Source organism: Prionailurus viverrinus, chromosome A3 (assembly GCF_022837055.1).
Source record: "Prionailurus viverrinus isolate Anna chromosome A3, UM_Priviv_1.0, whole genome shotgun sequence".
NCBI classification, from domain to species: domain Eukaryota; kingdom Metazoa; phylum Chordata; class Mammalia; order Carnivora; family Felidae; genus Prionailurus; species Prionailurus viverrinus.
This window is the reverse complement of record NC_062563.1, coordinates 61,990,717-62,011,562: the sequence shown is the minus strand read 5'-3', so window position 1 is coordinate 62,011,562 and position 20,846 is coordinate 61,990,717. Positions and strand designations below refer to the sequence as shown.

General features: G+C 40.3%; 1 protein-coding gene across 9 annotated transcripts in view; it reads left to right on the top strand.

Annotated features, from left to right (window-relative positions):
* VWA3B (von Willebrand factor A domain containing 3B) overlaps positions 1 to 20,846 on the top strand; it is a 215,226-nt gene that overhangs the window by 99,479 nt on the left and 94,901 nt on the right. For all 9 annotated transcript variants that reach the window (XR_007151160.1, XR_007151161.1, XR_007151162.1 and 6 more), the window contains 3 exons: positions 1,884 to 2,022; positions 3,151 to 3,282; positions 13,532 to 13,630. Coding sequence is in view for 6 of the 9 variants with exons in the window: in XM_047854132.1 (XP_047710088.1) it covers positions 1,884 to 2,022; positions 3,151 to 3,282; positions 13,532 to 13,630 (370 nt within the window). In the remaining 3 variants the exon portion in view is untranslated. The remainder of the gene's footprint in view (positions 1 to 1,883; positions 2,023 to 3,150; positions 3,283 to 13,531; positions 13,631 to 20,846) is intronic.

Sequence of the window (20,846 nt, the reverse complement as noted above, 5' to 3'; positions counted from 1 at the left end):
GTTTTTATTTTTGAGAGAGAGAGAGACAGTTTGTGAGCTGGGGAGTGGCAGAGAGAGAGAGAGAGAGAGAGAGAGAGAGAGAGAGAATCCACAGCAGGCTCCAGGCTCTGAGTTGTCAGCACAGAGCCTGATGCAGGGCTTGAAATCTACAAGCCATGAGATCATGACCTGAGCCAAAGTTGGATGCTTTATAGACTGAGCCACTCAGGCTCCCCAGTTGTTTTCATTTTAAATTGCAATGTCTTTCTTAATGTTCCCTGATCTTTTCTTCTGCTAGTGTCTGATGTCTATTAATACCATGTAGTATATTTTTCATTTTGGTTATTGTGCATCTCTATAAATTCCCTTTTATATTTTCTATTTCTGTCCTCATTTTGCTTATACTTTACCTTGTTGAAAATATGGATTATGTTTATAATAGGCTATGTAACATCCTTTTCTGCTAATTCTATCATTTGTATTATTTTAGGGTCTGTTTCTGTTTATCTGTTTTTCTTCTGGTTGTAGATCATATTTTCCTGCTTCTTTGTATGCCTGATAATTTTTTACTGAAATGCAGACATTTTGAATTTTACATTGTTGGGTGCTGGATTTTGCTGTATTTTAAAATACACGTTCCATGATGCAGTTATGTTCCTTGAAATCACGTGGATCCCTCTGGGGCTTGCTTGTAAGTTATGTTAACAGGTCCAGGGCAGCCTTTAGTCTGGGGCTAATTTGGTCCTACTACTAAGGCAATACCCTTATGAGGACTCTACTTGATGTCCCATGTATTATGGAGCCTTTCCCACTCAGGTTGTTTGGAAGATGAACTAGCCCTGGGTAAGCTCTGAGGTGCTGATCTAGTTACTCCTTTATGGTGATTTATTCCTTGTTTTTAGTAGTTTCTTCACATGCATGCCCTGATTATTACTTAGCCAAAATCTTTTTTTTAATATTTCTTTTATTGAGAGAGAGAAAGGGAAAGAGAGAGAGCAAGGGAGGGGCACAGAGAGAGGGAGACCCAGAATCCAAAGCAGGCTCCAGGCTCCGAGCTGTCAGCACAGAGTCTGTGCTGATCTCACAAACCATGAGATCATGACCTGAGCCAAAGCTGGATGCTTAACTGACTGAGCCACCCAGGCGCCCCTACTGAGCCAAAATCTTTAGGGCACTCTCTGCAGATGGCCAGAATGCATTCTTTCTCCTGTTTTCTCTCTCTGTCCATCCCTCCCCACCCCCTCTGCTTCTATGCAGCAACCTCTTCATCAATATTTTGCCCTACAAATTGTAGTTACCTAGGCCTTGGTGAACTCTGAACTCAGTTTCAAGGATTTTTTCCCTCTGCCTTTCCCCTTACCCCAGGTCTCGCCTTGAACTTAATTTACATCCTGTTATGGGAGTCTGAGATCCCATCACAGAAGTAGTCCTTCTCCAACTGCCTGATGCTTAGTTATTATAGGGATCTGGGGTTGCTTGATATTGTCTATAGGCTTCACTGAAGCTTCAGGAATGTGCTGGCATTACTAGCTTGACTGCAGTCAGCAGGGTTAAAAGAACAAATGGTCTGAAGTCACTGAGGGATTGAAACTATCAGATGACAGGAAGTAATTTACTTCTGGCTTTGGAACCCAGTATTGGATTTATTTTTCTGTCCTATTGATTTTCCTAGTTCGGTTTTACATGGATTGATGATGGATAGTGGAGGTGGGGGTGAACAAGGGAGCCGGCTCAAATGTATGATTTTTCACAGGAAACCTTCCAAGTGAGTAATCCACTCACAGAAGATTGTGCATAAACAATATAGTACAGCTTGGCCTCTGTAAATGTATTATTAAGTTCTTAGGAAGACCTGTCATTGCCACAGGCTGTAAAAATTCACTTTCAACCAATTTCCTGCCTAGGATTAAGTGGCTGCAGGATGGAAGTCAAATCCTCTTTGGAAAAGTACGTAATGATTTTGTCTACGTCCTCATTGATACATCTCACTCAATGAAGAGCAAACTGGACTTGGTGAAGGACAAGATCATCCAGTTTATACAGGTTAGATGGAGCTGTCAGGTTCATGGATTTGGGGGGCCTTTGTGTCATGAATGCATCTTTAGCAGCCTTCATCTGCATTGGTTCTGCAAGGTGCACAGGTAAGGTCTGCACTCGGGCATCCACAGGGAAGCCACTTCAGATAAAAGCTCTCTTTTGCCAGTTAGAGATTCATCAGTTCTCCTTTGCAAGCAGACCCTTCCCGTGGCAGGGTCTTCTGTAACAGGTGGGATACTAAGGGAGTTTCAGTGTCTATCGCTCCAGGTTTTCTCTATCCTGAAATCTGTGGTGTGCCCACATCTCCATCGTTTTCCAGATGCTCTTCAGCTTGGCATTTTTATTTTAATTTCCAGTGTTTATTAGGGGTGTTGCATGCATTGGCCCCAGAACTGATGTATGGGAGGAGTGTAGGCTGATGGTTAGGATCTTCCAATTCTTATTCTACCTGTGCTGTGACCCAAGGCAGACTGCTCTGAGTTGTGTGACCCAAGGTAGACTGCTTCCACTTCCTAACTCCTAGAATGGATATAGCGGTACTGTCACAAATGAGTAGTATTGATGTATTACCACAGAAAATAATTGTGGGGAGTGTTCACAAATACAAAATACAGGTTTTATTTCGATAAACCTCTACTGGAGAAATGTGGGTTGGTGGAAGGCAAATAAAAAGGTATGTAACCAAATGCTAGCCTTAACAAAAAGATGATGGCCAAAATGATGATGGCATTTGGGATTTCTTTTCTTTAAGCAGATTGCATTTAGTTTGTGTATGCAGTATACCATTAATGTCAGTATTAAAGACAACATTTAAGGTCATATTATATATAAAAACACACACACATATATATGTGTGTGTGTGTGTGTGTGTATATATATATATATATATATATATATATATATATATATATAATATATTCAGACATATATACATTTGTAAAAGCATAATATCCAAACTGTGTATAAATTTTGTTTAAATATTTTCTGAAAAGATTTTCTCTTTTGAATGTAATTTTTAGCTTCAAGATCTGAAAAGAGATTTCATAGTGATTAAAATTTATCAAACTGTGACCTAGCCTAACCTTTTCTTACATCTGAGTGGTGTTTTGGTTAAATAATAATTTTCTCTTACAGGAGCAGCTGAAATATAAAAGGAAATTCAATTTTGTACAGTTTGATGCTCAAGCAGTTGCTTGGCGGGAAAAACTTGTTGAAATCAATGAAGATAGTTTGAAAGGGGCTCAGTCCTGGATTAGAAACATCAAGGTAAGAAAGATGGAGACTGTGTCTGGGAGAAGAAGCCTGACTTGATCACCTGCTGAGTTAATTCATGCCATGGAAATTCTTGAGAAAAGGGTTCTGAGCCCTGAGACAGCAGAGTTTTCACACAGACACTCATTTTGTGTACAATGGTCACATGAATCCAAGCTGATGAGTCACTGTCTTAACATTTAGATAAGCTTCTGTTCACAGCACACCATTTTCAGATATGCCCTTGGCTCTGATCTCACCCCTTTATGAAGACAAATGTCAAAATTTAATTTTTTTTGTACTCAAACATTCAAATTTGATCCTCCTGAAACCTCATTATTGTTTCAAATGATATATTGCAGCTATTTTTAACAGTTGACTTTGTTCAAAAGTAATGAACTGGTAGGTGGAAGCACACAGTACAGTGTGACTGGTTAAGACTGAAAGCAAGGAGGGAGAGAGTGGCGGAGGATACAGTGAGAAAGGGAAATCATTTCTTCAGGACTGCCTTTCATTGGAGAACTGCTCTTGGCACTTAGACTACTGAGAAGGAATTTCCTTTCCTTGAATTTTCTCTTATCATGAACTTACCTTCCTTTTTAAAAAAGGTCTTTTTCCAGAACCACAAGCATTCCAGATAGTTGAGATACACTAAAATTGAAACTAAGGGCTCTTCTCAAAAAGTGAAATGTAGATCATAAACATCCTTAAATAGTTCAGTGCCTGAGTGTCCCAGATTTGACAGGAAGCCACAAATGGACATTAGCAGAGCTCCCTGAATATCGGGACATACCAGATATGCTGTCATTGGGATATACCAGAGTTCCGTTAGGATTGATTCTTTAAAAATGGGAGAAGGAAGAAATATGTTCTGTAAGAAATTATGATGCCTTAAGATCTTGATCTAACTGGCTATCTTATGCTGGGAAAGAATATTCAATTCACACCCAACTTGATAAATTTCCAGGATTAGCCAGTGAAGTTACTTGGGATACATGTTCCCTCCTTTTATGGACTATAGGTGATTGTGAACTCAGAGCCCATTTATTTAGAGTTGGTCATAACAGATATCATATATGCAGTCTCATTAGATTAAAACACTAACAGGTGCTGCTTTTTATAGAAATCACTAATGAATAGAACCAACTACCTGAATGGCTAAAAATATAACTAAAATAATTATTTGTAAAGTATAATTCTGTTATCTTCAAAAATCTTCATCGAGGCTCCCTTGCTTGCTGAATGTGCAAATTTTATTTTCAGGAAAACCACATTTCTCTATATTCTTTTGACTGGTCGGCTCAGGAATCAACCCAATAAATTCAGGATACCACTAGAGCTTCTGAAACTGCCTTGTGCTGGTGTTGGAGCAGTAGTTCCCCAAACAGGCCTAACCAGTCCTGAGGTCAGAGGAGCATAAGCTGGGGCTGAGTCTGCCCAGTAGTTGGGGGTGGGGGTCTGGCCCAAGGCTGGGGGAAGCAAGGAGGGAGCATTTTTATTTTATTTTGGCATTTTTATTTTAATTTCCAGTGTTTATTAGGGGTGTTGCATGCATTGGCCCCAGAACTGATGAGGCACCAACTTCTGACCATCTTTCCCATGATTCCCAGTCTGGCTTTCTCCTAGCTTTTCTACCATCTTTGCAACAATCCCTGAACAGTGGGATTGTCAACAAGACTATTGAGATAGGGCCTAGAGAGAAGAGTTGTACTGTTTACCATCTGAGCTATATTTCTGCTGCCCAAATGTTGAAGCAGTTTTTTGGTGTTTTTTTTTAACTTTTTAATTTGAAATCATTTTGGACTTATGAAAGAGTTGCACAGATAGTACAGAGGGTGCCTGTAATACCCTTTAGTTAGTTTCCCCTAATGTTAACATCTGACGTAAACATAGTTTAATTGTCAAAACTAAGAAAATCGCAGGGGTGCCTGGCTGGCTGAGTTGGTAGAGTATGTGACTCTTGACCTTGGGGTCCTGAGTTTGAGCCCCCGTTAGGCTTAGAGCCATTTTTTTAATGTTTATTTATTTATTTTTGAGAGAGAGAGAGAGAGAGAGAGAGAGAGAGAGAGGGAGAGCGCACAAGCAAGGGAGGGGCAGAGAAACAGGTAGACACAGAATCCAAAGCAGGCTGCAGGCTCTAAGTTGTGAACTATGCTGACAACTTAGAGCCTGACATGGGGCTCAAACCCATGAACCACGAGATCATGACCTGAGCCAAAGTCAGACCCTCAACCAACTGAACCACCCAGGTGTCCTGACTTAGAGCCTACTTAAAGGAAAGAAAGAAAGAAAGAAAGAAAGAAAGAAAGAAAGAAAGAAAGAAAATCTATTTAAAGCAAAACAAAACCAAAAACTAAGAAAATGACAATGCCATTATTAACTATATTACAGACTTCATTCAGGGTTCATTAGTCTTTCTACTGGTATTCCTGTTCTGTTCCAAGATCCAATCCAGGGTCCCATATTGCATTTATTTCTTAAAAGATTTATTTATTTATTTATTTATTTATTTATTTATTTATTTATTATTGAAATATAGTTGACATACAGTTTTATATTAGTTTCAGGTGTAAAATATAGTGATTTGACAATTCTCTACATTACTCAGTGCTCCACACAATAAGAATAGTCACCATCTGTCACCATACAATACCATTACAGTATTATTGACTATATTCCCTCTGCTGTGTTTTTCATCCCCATGACTTAATTATTTGATACCTGGTAGTTTGTACTTCTTAATCCTGTTCACCTGTTTTACCTGTGCCCCCACATTACGGTTATAGTTGCAGTGTCTTCTCAGTCTCTTCCAGTCTGTAACACATCCTCAGTGATGCCTTGTCTTTCATGACCTTTTGATCATGTGTTTTGCAGAATGTCCTTCAATCTGGTTTCATCTGATGTTTTCTGATGGTTAGATTGAGGTTATAATACTGCTGAGGTGATGTGTCCTTCTCAGTGCATCATGTTGAGCAGTACATTGTGGTGATACACCTTACTACTAGTGGTGTTAACTTTGATCTCTTGGGTAAGGTGGCATCTGATAGGTTTCTCCCCTGTAAAACTACGTTTTTTTTCTTTTTGTAGATAATACATGTTTTGGAGGAGATAACTTTGAGGCTATGCACATATCCTTTGTGTCTTGAACTTTTACCCACTAATTTTAGCACTCAGTGGTGGATCTTCTCTACAGCACTTATTAATGTGCTGTTCTAATGGTGACTTTCTATTCCCGCTATTCCTTTTACATTTATGTGTTGGAATTCTGTAATGAAGAACTTCCCCTTTCCCCCTCTTATTTATTCATTCAATCATATATTTATTTCATTATGGACTCATGGATATTTATTTACTGTTTCAGTAATAATTCAATACTATTGTTATTTATTTTGTTACCAAGCTTGTTCCCACTCTGGCCATTGGGAACTCTTTCAGGTTGCCCCCTGTGTTCTTCACACATGCATCTATCTTTTTTTTTTCCTTGAATACTTGTTTATTTTCTGGCACTATAGATATTTCATGATCATCTTATATTTTCCCACTTCAGTCCTGGAGTTTACCACTTCTCCAAGGAACCCTTGTTTCTTTTATTAGAAAGTGGTATTTGAAAACCAAAATCTGGGCACTTAGGTATGCTTATTGCTGCTACTGGACTCACTGCTTCTAGGCTCTCTCAGTGGACAGAGATGGAAAATATATGTATAATAGCCCATCAATCCATAAACATCTATATTCCTGTATCTATTTATCTATATTTTCATTAAAAAAGGAAAATAAGGGATGCCTGTGTGGCTTAGTTGGTTAAGCATCTGACTCTTGATATCAGCCAAGGTCATGATCTAATGGTCATGGGATTGAGCCCTGTGTTGGGCTCCGTGCTGAGTGTGGAGCCTACTTGGAATTCTCTCTCTCCCTTTTTCTCTGTCCTTCCCCCGCTCACACACATTCTTGTACACGTACTCTTTCTCTCAAAAGTAAATATATAAATGTAAAAAGATAAATAAAACCATGAGTTCGTACTAACAACTCTTTACTCCAATCCAGAGCCACAGAAATTATTTGTAAAGAACGTATTTGCTTATTTTTAACTTCTTTGACCACGAAAAACCTGGTTTTCGTTATCTGTAATGATTTAGTTATTTGTTAAACCCTGGTATACATATAGTTTCAGAATTTCTAACCCATACTCTGAGAAAAACACTTATCAGCTGAGGTACAGTGTTTACACATAGTTCTTTCTCTCTTTAGCCTTACTATCCAGTCAAAAAACTGTTTCCTAAAGTTCTTAAAGTCAGGTACTTTTTTACTCAACTACCTCAGTGTGATTATATCATTCATTATTAATATGTTGACTTCCTCCCTCATCCTAATTGAATTATATTTTAATTTGCACACAGCAAAAGCACTCTTTTTGGTGTATAGATCTATGGATTTTGAAAAATGTAGAGAGTCATGTATTTACACCTCTCTGACTGAAGGACTGGTGAAAGGTAGGCCCACCAAAGATCTAGTGGGACTCCCCAAACTCCACAACCCAGACTCTGACACATAGTCTAGTTCATTGGAAGCAGTGGCAAGAGTAAAGCCATGACTGTCTCAGTCCCTGCCTTACAACTCAGATCCTGTCAAGTGGTCTGGTCTTCCAGCAGCAGCAAGAGCAGCAAAACTCCAGCTGCCCAGTTGCACAACCCAAGTCTGGCAGGCAGTCTGATCCACCAGAAACAATGGCAGCAGTAAAGTCCTCAGCCACCCCAGCTTCTATATCATAACATTGTGGCATGTATGAGCAGTCTGATCTTTGGCAGCAGTGACAGCGGCAATATCCAGACTGTCTTAGAGTGCACTCCACATGTGGGGTACTGGCAGGGGGTCCCTTACAACTGCTGCAGTGGCAGCAGCAAAGTCCTGGGCATTTCTAAAACCAGGTCACCTGTAGATGGTGTGACCAGCCAACAACAGCAGAGTCCCTGACTGTCCCAGCTTCACAACTGGGGCACCAATGAGATGTCTAATCTTCCAACAACAGCAAAGGTAAATAAAGCCTTGTGTCTTCCTGCTCTCAACTCAGTGGCATAAGTAGAGCCAGGTTCAGCAGCTTCTGCTCCTATACCCTAGAAGGTCACCTAGCACCAATAGGCAGCCCCAAAACATGGCTTTTCTGGGCTTCCCACAGACAGCACCAAATAGGAACTGAGTGGGAGACCCAGCAGCACAAGAGGAACAAAGCAGACCAGAGTAGGGTTGCATAGAGTAGAAAATTAAATTGTCATTGGAACTAAAGCCCAAAAAAGTAGACTAAAATAAATATACTAAACCTGAACAGGGTGACTGCCTGCTAAATAACATTTAAATGGGAATAGTCTCCTAACATAGTGACCAAATTGTCCAGGACATAAAAACCACTCGTCATACCATGATCCAAGAAATCCACATTTCAGTGAGAAGAGCAAACTACTGATGCCAATACCAACAGAGCCTCGGAGATCTCTGGGACAGTAAAAAAGATATACTATTCATGCCATCATAATTCTAGAAAGGATAGGTGAGTGTGGAACTGAAAATGTATTTAAAAAAAGCAATAGCTAAAAACTCCCCAAATTTGGTGAAAAACATAAAAACTACAATTCAAGAATCTAAGCAAACCCCAGACAGAGTAAAACCAAAGAAATCCATACCACAATACATTATATTTAATCTTCTGAAAAGTAAAGACAAAGAAAAATCCTAAAAACAGCCTAAGAGAAATAATGCATAAGCTATAAAGGAATACAAATTCAAATGGCAGCAGTTTCTCATCTGAAACTATGGGACCAGAGGGAGGTGGCACAACATTTTTCAAGTGCTGAAAGAAAAGAACTGTAAGCCATGAATCGTCTATCTGGTGAAAATATCCTCCAGGGTTGAAGGAGAAGGAAAATGAAGAGAATTTATTGCTGGGAGACCTACCTTTAAAGAATGGCTACTGGAAACTCTCCAAATAGGAAGAAAGCTTGGACCTTCAGAAATGAAGGAAGAACAGTGGAATGGGTGAATATAGAAGTAAACATAGGAGAGAATCTGTAACCTCATGAGTTTCTTTACTCATGTTTTATGGTGCCAGCAAAAGTTTAACACCATCTATATATATAATGAATATAGAGGAAATACTTCAGACAATTATATTTTTTAAATGGCTACAGTAAAGGGACCTAAATGGAAGAATAATTTTTACACTTAATTTGAAGTGGTAAATTATCAGTATCATTAGACTGTGATTAGTTACACATATGCTTAGAAAATACCTAGAGCAACCATGAAGAAAACTACATAAGACAATACACTCAAAAATATTACAAATAATCAGAATAGAACATTAAAAATTTTCAAATAATCCACAGTAAGGCAAGGAAAAATAAGATAAATGAGAAACAGGAAATACACAAAAAAACAAAAATGGGAAGCTTAATTAAATATCAGCAATTACATGTAAATGGTCTAAATATACAAATTATATGACAGATATTAGAGAGTAGACAAAAACATGATCCAACTCCATGTGGTCTGTAAGAAACTCACTTCAAAAATAACAACATAGGTTGAAAGTAAAAGGATGGAAAAGATATATAAACACTAATTTTTTTTAATCTGGAGTAACTATGTTAATATCACATAAAGTAGACTTTAAAGCAAAGAGAATTGCAAGAGGCTTAACATGATAATAAAAAGATCAATCCAATGAGAAGATAACAATTCTGCCTACACTTGTGGTGAGTATTACATATAAACTTGTCCAATCATTATGTTGTACACCTGAAGCTAATGTAACAGTGTGCGTCACCTATAATTTACAAAAAAAGAAGATAAGAATCCTAAATGTGTATGCACCAAACGACAAAGCTTCAAAATACACGGAACAAAATCTGATGGAGTCAAAAGGAATAATGGACAAATCAGCAATTATAGCTGGGGCCTTCAGTACCCCAGTCTTAGCAGTTGATAGTACTACTAAAGAGTCAGCAAGGATTTGGAAGAACTGAACAATACCTTCAACTAACCATATCTAATTAACATTTATAGAATGCTCCACCCAACAACAGAATACATATTCTTTTCAAACAAACATCGGACATTCACGTAAAGAGACATATCTTGAGTCATAAAACAACCCTTAGCAAATTTAAAAGAATTGATATCACAGAGTATGAAGTCACACAGATGTCTCCTGACCATAGTGGTATCAAACTAGAAATCAATAACAGAAAGACAACATGAAAATCTCAGGGCACTTGGGAATTAAAGAACAGGCTTTAAATAATTCACAGATCAGAAAGAATGCCACAAAGAAAATTTAAAATCTCATAGAATTTAATGAAAATTAAACAAAACATGAAAATTTGGGGGGATGAAGCTAACACAGTGCTGGGAAGGAAGTTAATGCACTAAAAGCCTACATTACAAAAGAGGGAATGATTTCAAGTCAATGATCTTCTTATATCAAGAACCTCTGGTCAGTCTTTTCAAGGATGTTTATATAGCAAACTGCCTGAGAAATTAGAGATAGTGTCTCCTTTCAGGGCAGAAGGTGACGTGTTGATTATCCAGTATAAAGATAATATCTAACTCCAGAGCAAAGGACAAGCATGCTTACAGTCCATTATAGAATATACAGTTTCCTAAGTTCAGGGTCCCTCTCCTTTAACACAATCTACTGTGTGTGCAAGTGTCACTTAGCCTTCTTCACATCACTCTATGGGAATTGGAACTCAGGAAACTAGTGCCAAAAACTGACATTCTGGCTACTGCTATTGCTGTGAGTAGTAAAGTCCTTCGTCAGTGACCCAAGAGTCTTGAATCTTCTGCCAGCATCCATGTTAGTCTGCCAGTAAGGGAAAATTGCAGACCTTTCACAGTTCTTGATGTATATTCACTCAAAAACCTGTAAGCAAACGTTTGTAACAGCTTTATTTATAAACACCCAAAATGGGAAATGACGCAGATATCCTTCAATAGGAAAACAATGGATAAACAATTTTACATCCATACATTGATATACTAGTCATCAATAAAAAGGAACAAACTCTTGATTCATGAAATAACTTGGGTAAATCTTAAATACATTTTGGGAAGTGAAAGAGGCTCAACCCAGGAGGCTACATACTATGGGGAGGAGGTAGAGGTTGGAGTCCAGCTTCCCCACTTGAACTCGGAGGGGTGCAGCATCTCATTACTGCTGGGTGGGTGTGAGCACTGTTGGGCGGGGAGGGCTTGTTACACTTGGTAAGGATGAGAGTCTTGGCTCACTACTTGGCTTTCTCTGCCACAACCCTGGTAGAAGTATCGGGGAACTTTATTCATTTATCTGACTTGACCTTCTTGGGTCCATGGGTTCATGTCTGTCATTGTTTTAGGAAAACCCTCAGCCATTCCTTTTTTCAAATATTTCTCCTATCCTGTTTCCTTTCTTGTGTTTCCAATTATGCACATGTCAGAATGTTTGATACCATCCCACAGCCCTTTGATGCTCATTTCTGTTTTGATTTTACTCTTTGTATTCATCTGCATTACTGTATTTTTTATTTTTAGTGTTTCCATTCAGCTGTTTCTTAAGGTTTCCATCCCTGTGCTGAAATTACCCATCTGGTCTTTAGTGTTGTTCACCTTTGCCATTAGAAGTTTTAGTGTATTAATCCCAGTTATTTTAAATTTTCTTTCAAATAGTTTCAACATCTGTGTCATATCTGAGTTTGTTTCTGAGGAGTGTTTTTGTCTCTTGGTAATATGTTGTTTATTTCTTTTTAGTATGCTTTTTTTGTTTTGTTAAAAGCTGGACTTCACATGTAGTGTATAGAGACTGAGATAAATATTATTTATGTCTGGAAATGAGCATACCTTTCTTTTTGAGGGCAGAGGGGTAAAATTAATCCGGAGTTGGTCTAGGTTTGAGGTTTGTTACCGTTACCATGTGCACCAGGCCCCTCACATTTTTGTAGTACTTGGGGTTAGGGTGGGGGATGATATGCTAGAGACTTGTTTGTCAGTGTCTGCTCCACCCTGTGATTTTGATTTTCCCTTCATACTGGGCCTCACACTGTAACTCTCTTACCAGTTCCTTGCCAGTCAGTGTTGGTAGGGGAACGTAGGGTGGGTGTTCTCTGAATGAGCCTTACTCTTAGGCAGGCTGGTGCCCCAGAGTCACTCCCTAGAGTGTGTTTTTCTCAGTAGTTCTGAGCCCAGAACCTAGCCCTGTTCCTTTTCCAGGAGTGGAGGGTTTGGAGAACTTCCCCCAGCTCTCCTGGATTTTCACCAGTACCCTAAGGGTAACTCTGTTTGTTGCCCTTCCTCCCCGCCCCCCACCACACACACAGATACATTCACACACACATTAGGGCTTTTGTTCCGAGGGTGAGATGGAGGAGAAGGGTCCCTGTGTCACTGTTCTCCCCCAGTTCTGCACCATGTGGGAGACTTTCTTGAGCACCCTGTGGGCTTTGTGGTGAAAAAGCCTCCAAGAGAGTGCAGATTCCCCTATATTTGTGGCCTGTGGACCTTTACCTTCTCACCAGTATATACCTGGCTAACCTCTACCAGTTCACCAGTCACCCCAGCCAACCTCTTCTTACTAGTGTCTGCCGCATCTCACCCCAGAAGCCAGTGCTTGCATCTCGCCAGTCTCTGCACATGCCTGTCTGTCCTCACGTTTGGGGCAAGTTGATTGCCCTGTGACCTAAGCACTCTAATGAGCCTAACAAAAGGCATTTACTTGCTGTTTGTCTGGCTCCTTTTTGTTACAAGGCTGGCAGTGGCATTCTTTCCAGTGCTCTACATCCTTGGTCAGAAACTGCAGGGGTTTCAAAAACTTAACAGTTTCTTTGCTGTACCCCAGATTGCTGATGTTAACATGCTCATGTTTGAATAAATCCTGGTTTGCCCTGCCAGGCTTATATTCAGACTGTATGTTTAAGCTGTGTTGACAGCCGAATGAACAGTAACTGAGTTAGTTACACAAAGATAAAGTTGCGTTAAGAACTCTGTCGTCAGGACAGGAAATCCATAGTCCTGGCTTCTAGCTGTCCTGGAATTGTCTGGATAGAGGCTTTTATAGAACACCCAGGGATTTGGCTCCTTGGAATTATTATCTCGATATAATTTTATCTTTTATTTTGCAAATACTTTTTTATCTTTTTTTGGAAGCAGAAAATAACTTGTTTGTGAGATCTGTTTTGAGACTCAAGTATGTGCTTGGTATCTTTCTCTGTCTCTCTCTCTCTCTCTCTCTCTGTTATAGATTGGAAGTTCCACAAACACCCTAAATGCTCTGCAAATTGCTTTCGCTGATGAAGAAACACAAGTAATCTACCTTTTGACAGATGGGAGACCTGATCAGGTACTTACCAAAGTTGGGGACACAGACAGATTCACCGGTACCCTTTCAATGCTGAGAATGAGTTTGAGGGACTTTTATAACTGCCAGTGAAAAGCTGTTGAGAGATGGTTCCTTGGCTTAGGGACCCAGAACTGAGGTGAGAAAATACACTGAGGAATTCTTTTGTCTGCTGAAATGCAGAGGAGAATTTATATGACAGCAAATGTTGTCTGGTTAATGCACCACACACCCACAGGCCTGGAGACCAAACCCATGAAAGGAGATATCAACCTTCCACTGAGGACTGGTTTATGTTTTATTACAAACTAAGGTAAGGAGATTCTTTTTTATTTTTTTTTTCCTTCGGGGACTCCAAATCTAAACATGTCACTGCACAATGTCCTTGGTTTTACCCCTAATTTTAACTTAGTAATCACTTAAACAAAAGCATGCCTTTCTAGTGAAATGTTCTTTGTTTTGCTTAGCCTGACTGGAAAATATTTGAAAAGTTTTAGTGGAGTCTGTTCATCTTCTTTTGAGCTTTGTGAATGAAAGACTAATGCTCTGGGCATTAAATAAACATACGGATTTGCAGGCCAGTACAATGTAAATTAACCGCTGAAGTGAATTAGTATCAACTTGCATCCTTCATTGTGAGGTGTTTGCATGTGAAGAGTGCTAGGCAAATACTGTAAAATATCCTACGTCAAATGGTCCAGGGCTTAAACAGTAAAGCAACTGGATTTTATCACAGCATTAGATTTATGGCAGAGAAGTTATATGTAAAGTGAAATTTTATTTTGAATGATTTTCCAATCAACTTCACTATGCTTTCTGTTTAAAAGCAATTTATTGTGCTTTGCTTATGCTCCATGTGTGGTGCCAAGGTTTGAGGCTACAAAGATGAATAACATCTTACCCCTGCCTTAGGGGCACTTACACTTTGGAGGATGTGCTGGACATGTATGGTTAACTGTGATATGACACAGGGTGTGGGGTTGTTTGTGCTGTGAGATGTCTGGGAGCTGAGTGATGAAGATGGAGAGAAGGCTGGGAGAGTCCACTGAGGAGGGGGCATTTGAGCTCTGTCTGGAAAGAGGAGAAGTAATTTCCTTTTAAATTATTTTTTTATGTTTATTGACTTTTGAGAGAGAGAGAGAAAGAGAGAGAGAGAGAGAGAGAGAGAGAGAGAGAGAGAGAGAGAAAGCTGGGTAGGGACAGAGAGAGAGGGAGACACAGAATCTGAAGCAGGCTCCAGGCTCTGAGCCGTCAGCATAGAGCCTGATGTGGGACTTAAACTCACAAACTGCGAGATCATGACCTGAGCAGAAGTCAGATGCTTAACCAACTGAGCCACCCAGACACCCCAGGAGAAGGAATTTTCTAAACAGAGATTATTGGTGTCTTGGGCAGAAGGAACAGAAGTGTGGAAGTATGTGGGCTACCCAGAGAAACAATCTGAGAGCAAGGGCAATGACAGAAGAGTGTCAGGGCTGAGGCTGGAAAGTTTGGTTGAGGAAGATTATGAAGGTCCTTGACGACCACCTGGAAAGAGTGAGTGGGTTTTACCACAGTAGGGGCTGTAGTGGGGCAGGTGGTCCCATTCACCTGTACTTCAGAAATGTGCCTCAACAGTGGGAGGGAAAGACTAAATCTAGATGGGAGCTGGTGAGGGCCCACCTCAGGTAGGAAACAGAAGTGGGGAGGAGAGGACTCTCCTCAGAGATGAGATAATAGAAGTAGCATCAAAGGTTGTGGGGACCAGTTTGGGAGCAGAGGAGGATGGAGTGAGAAGATAGGACCAAGAGAGAAAGGCATCATGATTACTGATATCTGGTTTATAATGATTATGTTAGTAACTGATTTAAATTTAAATTTAAAGAAGAAGCAAGCTTGGGAGTTGCTGATGGAGGAAGCTGAGTTTGAGCACCTGTAGTCCATGGATGTCCAGAAGCCTCCAAAAATATGGGGCTGATGTTTGAGGAATATGGGGGCTAGAGATTATGATTTGAAAGTTATCTGGACAAGGGGTCTTTTCTTTTTTAATAAACTCTTGCTGATTTTACTCTTTGCACTATAGGCAATTTAGAAAATATAGATAAGCATATAAGCATAAAAAAGAAAATTTAACTCAGTCATAATTCAATTTTGTTTTGCTTTGTTTCATCTAATATATGCATTTTTTGGCAAGTCATGAGAAATTCTTCCAAAACATCATTCACAATGACTCCATCATATTCCATTATATAAATAAATTTAATATAACTTCTACCTTGGAAATTAATTTTGTTTATTTCATTTTGAATAGTAATGAGTGTAGTGTAATAGTATACCATTCACATGGTATTACAAAGGTATACAAAGATATACCTAGTTACAAAGGTATAAAGGGCATGCAGAGAAAATTCTCCTTCCTACCTCCTGTTCAGTAGCTAAGAGGCAATGTATGTTACCAATTTCTTGTATCTTCTTTCAGAGATTGTTATGCAAGCAGAAGTGTATTTATATATACTCCCTTTCATAAATATATAAATGATAGTGTATTCTGCACCTTTATGTAAAACAATATACCTTGGAAATTGCTTACTATCATTTCATAAAGAACTTCCTCATTTTTTATAGGTGCCTAGTATTCCATCACATGGCTAAGTTATTTAGCCATGTGTCCTGGAGATGGACATTGAAGTTGTTTTCAGTCTATTTTATTATTATATTATTCAGTGCTTCTGTTATACACGATGCTGCAGAAGTAACTATTCACATGTGTTTTGCAGATGTATAGCTATAGCATAAATTCTGAACAGTAGACTCAGCACAAAGGTATATGTTTTGATAGATACTTCCAAATATCCCCCAGAGAGGATGGACCAAGTAACACTCCTGCTAGCAGCATATTGGGAAGGATTCTTGTCCTATGGTCCACCATGTTGGGAAGGATTCTTGACCTACAGTCTGTCATTACTTCTGAGAGTCTGGAATCTTCCGAGAGTATATGCAGAATGTCCTTGTACATTTCTCTGGGGAGAAGATCTCTCGGTTTCATCAGAGGGTCTGTGGACCACTTAAAGATGAAGGACTAAGGATATGGATGATAATTGGAATTAGAAATATACCGGTGACCCAAATAGTAATTTATAAACTCCTAGTCAGGCATTTTATGTTCATATCTGCATTTTCCTCACATGCAGTCTATTTCTCTTGCATTACCCCTCAGATTCTCTCAAAAAAGCAAACGAATATTTGATATTCATGTTCTGTGTAGAGGACATTAAGATGTATCACACAATCTCCATTTCTTTCTGAATTTTCACTGACTTTGTAGGACCTGAATATGTAAGGCCAATGCTATTATTCCCGATACTCAGCAGAATTTTCTGCTTGAAAGCATACACAGAGATGCTATTCAGGATTTAATTCCATAGATACCAACTTACTGCTTGTTTGTTAAATGTCTGGGGAAGAATTATACAGCAAGACAAGTCCTAAATTAACCAAGTGAAAAGAATTCTAGTAATATTCATCTTCATTAAAATGGAATTTATAGGTGTCCTTTGATGGGCATCTCTAGGTGCAAATGGACACTGCAGGGCCTCTTCCAGGAGCAGCCCAGCACATCTTTGGCCATTGTCATTTTGGGACTTCTTTGAAGTTAGGGACTTACGCTGGTAGGAATCAAGAAAATGGGAGTGAGGAAGGCTTTTGCACCATTCCAAACAAAGAGAAATGAGTAAAGCCTAATATGAGGTATACCAGGGATGGGGACATAGAGAAGGCACAGAGTGAGCCACCTGCACAGCCAAACCTCCTTCAGGCAGTTGGGAGAACTGATCCTTGCCTTTCTTGCCACCCCAGTTGACATTTGTGGTGAAAGGGTCATCTGGCTACTGTGTAGACTCAGAGAAGAGAGAACTGGGGAGAGTCTCTCAGGCACACTGCTTGGCCTCATTTAGGGATTGAAGGGACCTCCATGAGGAACATATGAAGGAGTCTTGGGCTGTGAAAGGCTTCCTCAATGTCATGCAGGGGTTCCACATGGAAAGGCCCTGCTACTTTCTTAGATACAGAGCTGCTAGAATAAGTGTGTGGAAGGAGTCAGGGTCAGTCAGGCTGGTGTGCGTGAAAGGTTTACTTCCATGTTCTGAGTCTTCTCTTCAAAGCTGTGAGAACATAAACTAGTGAAAGGAATCCTTGAGTGGGGTGCAGGCAGGAGGTCAGGAATGGCCGGTTTCCGTTGCAGGGATGGAGCTCCTTCTGCAGTCCAGGTGTGCCTGCACCCTCTGCCTAGCTCTCCCAACACCACATTGGGTCCAGTTCAGCAAACACTACCTGAGGCTGGGTGAAGGTGGGGGGTTCACGAGAATACACTAACAGACTTTCTCATGCCTGCGCTCTCTTTAGCTGTATGGAATGACGGAAATAGCTTTGGAGCTAGAGAACAGGGTTCGAAGCTCATCCCTAGCACTGCCCATCTGAATGACCTTGGGCAAGTCCTCTACTGTGAATTTCCTCATCTGTGGCTTAGAACTAATACTCCCTATTCATGAGTAAATGAGATGATGTTCCCATGAATGCATTCCACAGATATTTACTGAGTACCTTTTATATGCCAGGCATTGCTATCAGTCTAGAATACAGTGGTAAGCAAGATGAACCTGTCTTCAGTGAAACTTATGTTTTATAGGGAAATAGGCAATGAGCAAATAAATATATGAAAATGTCAGGTAGCATATGAAAAGCTGAAAATGCTACCCACAGTACCTGGCACCCACAATCAGTACTAAATCAATGTTAATTGCTTTCCCTTCCCAAATATATCAGCTATAAGTCAATACAGGAATAGTTCCTGGCTAAAACTCTACAAAATTAACAGAATTTAGGTCTAGCATATCCAGTCTGGTATCAGGGGTAGTGGCCAGGAGTCCCTGGTAAGAAACAAGGATAACGATAGCCCCACCTCAGAGGGTTGTAGGGAGGATGCAGGCAGAGAGCACAAGCAGAGCTCTTAGTGCTTGGTATACAGTATGTACTCAGAGATGGAAGGTAGGCTGAAGGGAGGGGAGGCAGCAAAGAGGACTTTGCTCTGTGCTTGCAGTTGACAAGAGGGATGAGGTCAGCTCAGTTAGGTTGCTGTTTGGTTAGGAAACCAGCTGATGGCCAGAGGGGAGAGGAGAGAAAAAAGGAGGAGAGGTGGAGGTGGGCTCATGGCCAGGGGCAGGCTCAATTGCTGCAGCCAGATCCAGAGACTGAGGCTGTGTGTAAGTGGTGGTTGGAATGAGGCCAGACCCTGGGGGACCACTTAACCAGTCACCTCCCTGGGTGGGTGTGAGCTGCACAAGGCCAGCCATTGGTGCATCCCGAGTCCTCTCTCCCTTATCACTCTGCCTTTCCAGGGCTCATAAGATGAATATAGGAAGGGTTAAAGACCAAATGATAGGAACTAGAAGCAGAGAATAGAAACTGGCTGAAGGAGCCAGCAAGTTGGGTCAATCAAAGAGGGACTCCTGGCACTTGGAAACTCAGAGGAAGTGGGGACAGGACAATCAGAAGCAGTTTCTGAGGGTTCCTAGCTGGGCTGTGGTTGTGGTGGTGGAGAGATGACAGAGGAATCCATCAGTTCATCTTTTCTGAGAGCCAGATAATGTTAACATTACTTGACAGTCGATCCTTACCAAGAGACAGTTTTTTTTTAGAGATATCTTTTTAACGTTTTTTATTTATTTTTGAGACAGAGAGAAACAGAGCATGAACAGGGGAGGGTCAGAGAGAGAGAGGAAGACACAGAATCTGAAACAGGCTCCAGGTTCTGAGCTGTCAGCACAGAGCCCGACACGGGGCTTGAACTCACAAACCGCAAGATCATGACCTGAGCCAAAGTCGGACGCTTAACTGACCGAGCCACTAAGAGACAGTTTTATTGCAAATGAGGGGAACAAACAGTCTGGCATTGCTTCTAATACCAAAAATTAGCTTTGAATTTCAGTCCTACCACATAAGAGCTTGATGACCCTAGGAAACAATCTTTCTGAGTCTCAGTTTCTCCTTTGTCTGTGGAGCCCATACCCATTGGGCCATTTAGGGTTGTATGTTACTGGGGAGAAAAGTAGAGGAGCAGACAAATGACTGTAACAATGGAGAGATTTATGTTCCTATGGATAAGAAACCCAGGGGTAGGTAGTCTAGATTCTATAGCTACTCACGGATGTCTCCAAGAAAACAGACTTCTTTTTATGTTCATTCTCTACCATCTTTGTTTATGATTTCCACCATCATGGTTGTAAGATGGCTGCTCCATCTCTAGGGTGTGTCCATTTTCCAGGGGGTGCAGATGGAAAGGGGAAGGACATTAGGACATTAATGTTGTTGTTGTTGTTGTTGTTGTTGTTGTTGTTGTTGTTGATGATGTTGTTGTTGTTGTTGTTGTTGTTAAATCTTTGCCTTTTTACCAGAGAAAAGGAATCTTTCCCCTGGGACTTCCACCTGTATCTCAGTGCACAAAACTGGGTCACATGGCCCATTCTAGCTGCAAAAACATGTCAGAAGATGAATTTTTATGTGTATATGGTTGTTTGTTTGTTTGTTTTTTAACTGGGCACATTACTGTCATGAAAAGAAAACCAGGGCTCTGCCAGTAAAAAAAAGATGGGAGGAACTGATATTAATAGAAAACTATCCATCTTTCCAGCACTGCCTCACAGGATGATTGTGAGGACTAACTGGCATGTTATGCTCCCAGCAGCGTGCCTAGCACGTACAAGGACCCTCAATAACCGTCTCTTCTTTCACTCTGTGGGAAACTCATTGACAATGGCCTTTCTGAGGCTGGAAATTGCTCTTTTGGAGTAGGTGCTTTGGAAGCCACCTTGAGATCCAGTGGCCTCACTCTCTAGAATCCCAATAGCAAGGATGTTTTGCCCTGATACTTTCAGTGCTCTAAAATATAACCCAGCACTTTATTATTATTATTTTTAAATATGTTAAGTTTATTTATAGTTTGCTGTTTCTTTTTTTAAATTTTTTTAATGATTATTTATTTTTGAGAGAGAGAGAGAGCATGAGCAGGGGAGGGACAGAGAGAGAGGGAGACACCAAATTTGAAGCAGCTACAGGCTCTGAGCTATCAGCACAGAGCCCAACACGGGGCTCAAACTCATGGACTATGAGATCATGACCTGAACTGAAGTCAGACGCCCAACCGACTGAGCACCCAGACACCCCTGCCCAACACTCTAAAAGCATG